The following is a 6,841-nucleotide window of genomic DNA, read 5'->3' as shown; positions in this document are numbered from 1 at the left end:
CCTGCAAAATGGCAAATTGAGGAGGCAGGAGTCTTATATTTCTGATTTAGCATTGCTCTAGGTTGGGAAATTAAAATTACAAAGCAAACAAACGCGAAGAAAGAAAAAAAAATGTTGAGAGAATGAAACAAGTAACTATAAACGGGCTTCTGAGTGTTCTTTAAAGGGAAAGTATTATTATAAAGGTACAGAACAGTCATGGAGCTGTGCTTTGGGGACCTGGGTGGGTGCAGAGCTGAGGAAGCTTGGGTTGGTGCCAAGTTACAGTTCCTAGCCCTGCAGGGGGCCAGACCCAAGTTTGGGAAAACAGAATCAGGGTCAGGGGCTATTGTGGCCTGGACAGAGGCAGAAAGACACGACACAGCAGGCTTCCTTCCTGTCTTGCCCTTATCTTAGGGCGCAGAGAGTGGGTGGGAGCACGCCTGGAGTGCAGGTGAGGCACGTTGAGCCCCAGCCGGCCAGGGCCCCACCTCCCCTCCTTTTTTCCCACTGGCAACCCCCACCCCCATCCCAGCACTTGGACCCCCTCCCGCTCTTCCCTCGGCCCCTCCCTGGGCCCGCCCACGGTCTCCCACCCAGCTTGGGACTGCGTCATAAGTATCTCCAGACCTGGGCTTGCAGAAGCGTAAGGCAGACGGGGGAGAAAGTAGGTGCTGCTAGGGCCAGCGTGATCGTCTCCTTTTCCAACCTGCAGCCCAGGACGCTGATTCGAGCCGCGCCTTACCGCGCAGCCCGAAGATTCACCATGGTGAAAATTGCATTCAATACACCCACGGCGGTGCAAAAAGAGGAGGCGCGGCAAGACGTGGAGGCCCTCGTAAGCCGCACGGTCCGAGCTCAGATCCTGACCGGCAAGGTAGTTTTCCCCACTCCACCCCTGACTGCCTGCTGGGATCGGGAAGGTAGGGAGGAGGTGGCTGGGGGGAAGAAAGGAAGAAGGCGGCAGAAGACAAAATGAAAGCTGCCCCGCAGCTCCTGTGTTCCTGGGCGGTCCCCTCTGCGCTGTCCGTCGGGTTTGCCCGGTCGCCCCGGTTCTGTCTAGAACCTTTCTAGACACCTTTCGCTTGCCCATGCCCCACGCCCCTTAGCATCTCCGCTCGTCGCGCCACGTTCCGTCGGTTCCAGCCCACGCTGTACACAGCGGAGGGATATTGGAAGGAGTTTGAGGAGAACCTCTAGGACTCGACGTCAGCTTCTATCTGTGGGAACTTGCGGGGGGCTGAGGATCAACGAGAGAGGTATGACCCCCAGTTCCCAGCTCCAGGGGCGCTCACAGCCTGCAAAGGGGTGGAGCGGACACGTAGGGTGAAGCAAGGGCCAGAGATTTAAGTCTTTTTTTTTTTCCTTTTGACGTGTGCGGAGTTCTATGAATCTGTCTTTCTAGGATCATTGAGTGTTTGTCGGGGTGGGTGGGGGACAAAGGGCAGCTTAGACTCGCAGAGGTATAAGTTGGGGCAAGTGTGTTTCTGTGCCCACCCGCCCATGTATATTTCCAATTTCTTCCTGGTCATAAGCATCGTTCAGCATTCGGTAAAGGAGCTGTCAAAATTGAAATTGCTCTTAATTAGAATTTTGGATGTTCACTGTGCCCTCTTACTGCAAGAGCCTTGTATGTTTTCGGAGTGACATTTCCTAAAGAAAACACTCTTCTTCCTTAAAAAAAAGTTTGAGGGTTTTTTTTCCTTTTTCTTTTTTTGGTACTTCCTTTTTGAGCGATATCCCTCTACCCCACCTCCCCCATAGAGAGATCTGAAGCGAGTCCGACCTCATAGTTTAAACTTCTTGCGTTGCCAGGAACTGGGGGAGTTCCCCGCCCCAAATGTTGGCCATTATTTATTTAACCAATTTCTGTTTCCTTTAAACATTTAACATGTTTTTTAATGTTTGCAAACTACCCATTTTCCTCAGTAAAATCTCAAACTTAAAACGCACAATCGTATTTTCTTGTTGTACAAAATCTGTGAAGTGTTGCAGCTTGCAGATCTGTCCTAACTTGTCTTTTTCTCTCTATAAAGTTTTAACTTTTGTGCTCAGAGGGGAGATTTGAAAAGTGCTTTGAGTGAAATGAGAACCCATGTAGTATCACTGATTATGTACACAATTTGAAATGCTAATGTGCTGATGCAGAATTTTTATCATGGAAGCCTTCGATGCTTAGCCCAGCGATGAAGCTAACTTTTGTGTATTATACGTTTCAGAACCCAAAAGTAATACCCTCTGCATTGTTGAGGTTTTGACTAAATGACAGAAGGTCAAATAAGTAATTGTTCTATTTACTTTGTAGGTGAAACATGGCCAGATTTTTTGGGAGGTCTAATTAGATGCCAGTAGTTAAATATAGCCACACAGTAATCCCTTTTTTCCCCTCACCACTAAAAACTTCATGACTTGTAGTTGGATTCAGTTAATATGCAAGCAATACTTCTGCCAGGCCTGTGGTGTGATGAGGAATAAACAAAAATGAGCATTTGCACTATGATCATATTTCTTTGTTAGGTGTTGGAGAAGCTCCTACAGGATCTTCTCCTGGCCACTATTGGACACTGATTTAATAATACTTGACACATTATATAGTGATGTATGTATTGATCAGCTCATCAGAGATTGAGCACAACAGAATATTATGTCAGAGGTGGTGTACAATAACTTTAGAGTATAGTTCACAGAGAAATTAGCTATGGTAAGTGACAGTCTCCACTACTCTGAAGTCTAGAAATTTAAATGAAAAAAAACCTTATTCGTATATGGTGGATTTTTTTTTTTTTTTGAAATTGACAATCTAATACTTAGACCTTTCTTAATAATAAACTGCCTGAATTATTGGAAGGAGAAATGTAATTGCAGTACAGATTGTTCTTCTCCTAGCTCAGTGACAAGAAAAAAAAGAAATTTATTCCTTTCAGCATTTGAAATTAAGTCATTTTGTGACTTATAGGTAAGTTATTTCACCTTTCTGGACCTCAATTTAATAATCTAAAATATAATTTCGAAGCCTCTAGCTCTAGATTATGGTGATTCACATCATAATATATAGTTATCTTCATAGTGTTTATCTTAGGTTAAGGTTATTTAAATAAAAATAATTTAAAGTTCTCAAAATTATTGGGACAAGGAAAAGCCTTCAAGGTTTATAGTGTATTAAGAGGATTTGAACTTAAATAAATTTAGCTAAAAAATGTGAATACCAAATTTCTTTGAATTTTAAAGAAAAATCTTTTTTGACAAACCTTTTAACAAATGGTTGCCTCTCCTTAGAATTCATGTGTTTGTTTTCACTAAATTCATTGAAGGTTAATTAGGTCCCCTAAGTATTATCCTAGTTGTCATGGAAAATAGCTAATGGCTTGAAAGACTAAAACAATTCTATTTACATACCAGTCTGAATGATTTACCCTATGATTACCAGAGATTAGATTTTTAAATTTGCTGACTTCATTTATTCTACCCTTGAGTAATAATGGTCTTGGGGCATATTGTGACATACAAGAATGGGATTGGAGGCCCCTTGGTCCACTCCCCTGGGAAGAGTACAGAGTTAATCAGTTACTTGTTCGCTTTGGATCTTTCTTGTTCCAATTCCTAAACAAATTATGGATTTCACAGAATTTTACAGTCACTGTTAAACACACAGCTTTTGTGCCTAGCTACCACAAATTCTGTACTTTAAAATCTATAGTGTTTTGCTCAGAACTTGGAAAACATTAGTTCATTCGTGAAATACACAGCTATAGAATATTGGTGACATTAGGAAGCCTAGTTTCTCACTAAAATTAGGAACATTATGAAATATATCTCACCTTCAATACTTTAATTTCTAACATAGAGGAAAATGGCATATACCTGCCTTATAGAACTCCTTCCTATAAAATTTAATTTTAAAAAAAACAGCTTTTTGAAAGTCAGTTAATAAATCAAAGGATTTTAATTCACTTTTTTAGTTAGCAAACAAGTTGATTTACAAAAAATAGTAAAGAAACATAATTATATTCCAAAAAGTTAGTGATTCTATCCATGTATAAGTCCAAAAAGTGACAAACTTCCATTTATTAGAGTATAACTTATTGCATAAATGAATAGTTATTTTCAGCTGATTCTAGAAATGTTTATTTTGAAATAACTTCATATCTATGTTTGGGTTTGGAAATGCCAGAAGGAAGGTTAATATAATTGGAGATTTTCACATCTATTAAACATCAGAAATTGTCTTGAAATGATTTTAAGCTAGGATAACTTAATGACATCGTTTTAAAATATCTTGAATTTCAAGGAAGGTAAATTGTACACAGAAGCAACAATGTGTCTAAAAGTGCGATCTGGTTTTTGTTTTTGGTTTTGCTTTTTAATAAATAGGAGCTCCGAGTTGCCACCCAGGAAAAAGAGGGCTCCTCTGGGAGATGCATGCTTACTCTCTTAGGCCTTTCATTCATCTTGGCAGGACTTATTGTTGGTGGAGCCTGCATTTACAAGTACTTCATGCCCAAGGTAATAATAATTACAATTCTTACAATTTGGATTACTAATTGCTATACATTTAGTAGCAACTTAAATAATTCTGCGGTGGTCATCAGAGAAATGAAGGTTTAGGGAAAGTTTTCAGATTACCTCTCAGTTTATAAAGTTGATTTGTCTTCACGGTGATAACTGTAATCAACAATCCTCAGCTTGGCAAACAGTACAGTGAATTGATATGACTGTGAGAAATGATTCAGATGTCATGACAGTGAGTATCAGAAGGTTTTAATTCTCTCTTCTTTGTCTTTAGAATACCATCTACCATGGAGAGATGTGCTTTTTTGATTCTGAGGACCCTGCAAATTCCCTTCGAGGTGGAGAACCCTACTTTCTGCCTGTGACCGAGGAGGCTGACATTCGTGAGGATGACAACATTGCAATCATTGATGTGCCTGTCCCTAGTTTCTCTGACAGTGACCCTGCAGCAATTATTCATGACTTCGAAAAGGTGGGTTTCTCATTCTTCTAGGTATTCCTGAGTTTCCTTTTTTCTTAATTCATTAGTAAGTGTTAAATCTGTTCATGAATGTACATCTTTTTGCTGCAAAGTCCTTTTCACTTTTTTGCTACCGAATATGCATTAGTTGATTTTGAAATGATGTAGCTGCTTGTGCTAATAGTAGTTGGAACATCTGCAGCATCTCTACTCGCTATAGCATAACTAACTTTTTCCCCTCCCCACCAGGGCATGACTGCCTACCTGGACTTGCTGCTGGGAAACTGCTATCTGATGCCCCTCAATACCTCCATTGTTATGCCTCCAAAGAATCTGGTGGAGCTCTTTGGCAAACTGGCAGTATGTATTTTGGATGTCAAATTTTTATATAAGCATTTCCAAATAATTTTGCTTCCTCATTTAAAAAAATTGATGATTTGAGCCAAAACATTCCATTTCATTGAAATAATTTTCAAATAAAAACTATTCTGTGAACCTAAAACTGCTCTAAGAAATAAAGTCTATTAAAAAAAGGATATCTGCTATAGGTAAGGATTTAAAGTGTTTTAAAAAGTTTTCATTTCCATTTTTTTTTTAATTTTTAGAGAGGCAGATACCTGCCTCACACTTATGTGGTCCGTGAAGACCTGGTTGCTGTGGAGGAGATTCGTGATGTTAGTAACCTTGGCATTTTTATTTACCAACTTTGCAACAACCGCAAGTCCTTCCGCCTTCGTCGACGAGACCTCTTGCTGGGTAGGCAGTTCATTCCTTCTTTTACTCTGTGTTATCGGGACAGTGAAGGAGAGTGGGAGTGCAGTACAGGGGAAAGTGGAGATCAAATATACATATGTTTTCATTTACATAAAAAATTAAAAAGTCACTATTTTATGCATTTCCTCACAGGTTTCAACAAACGTGCCATTGATAAATGCTGGAAGATTAGACACTTCCCCAACGAATTTATTGTTGAGACCAAGATCTGTCAAGAGTGAGAGGCAACAGAAAGAGTATCCTTAATAAGAAGAAGTCAGAAATTTACAATACGACTTCAACATTAAAGTGTGTGAGATACTCAAGATATTTACTCATGCATTTACTCTATTGCTTATACTAAAAAACAAAAAAACAAAAAAAGGGAAAAAATGTACTAACCACTGCAAGCTCTTGTCAATTTTCAGTTTAATTGTCATTGCTTGTTGTTTGAAACTGAAATTAAATAATTCTTATGTTTTCTTTTGAATTTATAGGGTTTAGAGTTCTGAAAGCAGCATGAACGTGTCAGCTAACATCCTGACAATAAATCCCATCCTTTGCGATTTGTTTAAAGTAAGCTCTTCACTCAATCATAGGGTAGAGCGTATTTTACATTTAAAATATTTTAAATTGTTTTTGACTTTTTTCTGTAAAGTATGTCCAATCTCTTACCATTGTTTTTTGTTTTTCATTTTGTGCAACTTTCCTGAATTTAGAAATTGCATCTTTGCATTTCTGTTAGGTGCTGTGTAACAGATCTGACTTATATGTGAAAAAATTTCATAAAAAAGTCACTCTAATGCAGTGGTTCTTTTTCACTGATATGTGTATTGTGAAATCCACAAAACTGTACAAGTGCTGAATGCTGTAAGGAATTTAGGTTGTATGAATTCTACAACCCTATAATAAATTTTTCCATATTCAACAACTGTTTCTCACTTGAGGTATACTTAATGTGAACAATTAACATTACTTATTTAGCTTTGGCTTACCTGAAATAGATCTAAAATTATGAGCTTAGCTTTGCCCTTATTCCCACCTCCACACATTTGTATTTTATCATTTCGTATTTTACTTCTTTTTTGATAGTTTATCAATTACTGTTTTATAAATACTCCATAATAAGCTTATATGTGA

The 6,841-nt window shown here is 38.8% G+C and overlaps 1 protein-coding gene across 1 annotated transcript; it reads left to right on the top strand.

Annotated features, from left to right (window-relative positions):
- The first annotated feature begins 404 nt into the window (after nt 1-404).
- On the top strand, nt 405-6,632 carry ITM2A (integral membrane protein 2A). Its single transcript, XM_014852380.3, has 6 exons — nt 405-856; nt 4,351-4,482; nt 4,763-4,960; nt 5,198-5,308; nt 5,554-5,704; nt 5,855-6,632. The coding sequence occupies exons 1-6, from the start codon at nt 746-748 to the stop codon at nt 5,941-5,943; spliced, it is 792 nt and encodes a 263-aa protein (XP_014707866.1). The 5' UTR covers nt 405-745; the 3' UTR covers nt 5,944-6,632.
- The last annotated feature ends 209 nt before the right edge of the window (nt 6,633-6,841 follow it).

This window comes from Equus asinus, chromosome X (genome assembly GCF_041296235.1).
Source record: "Equus asinus isolate D_3611 breed Donkey chromosome X, EquAss-T2T_v2, whole genome shotgun sequence".
Taxonomy (NCBI): domain Eukaryota; kingdom Metazoa; phylum Chordata; class Mammalia; order Perissodactyla; family Equidae; genus Equus; species Equus asinus.
Note: the sequence above shows the minus strand (reverse complement) of the source record. Positions and strands in the feature narration are given on the sequence as shown.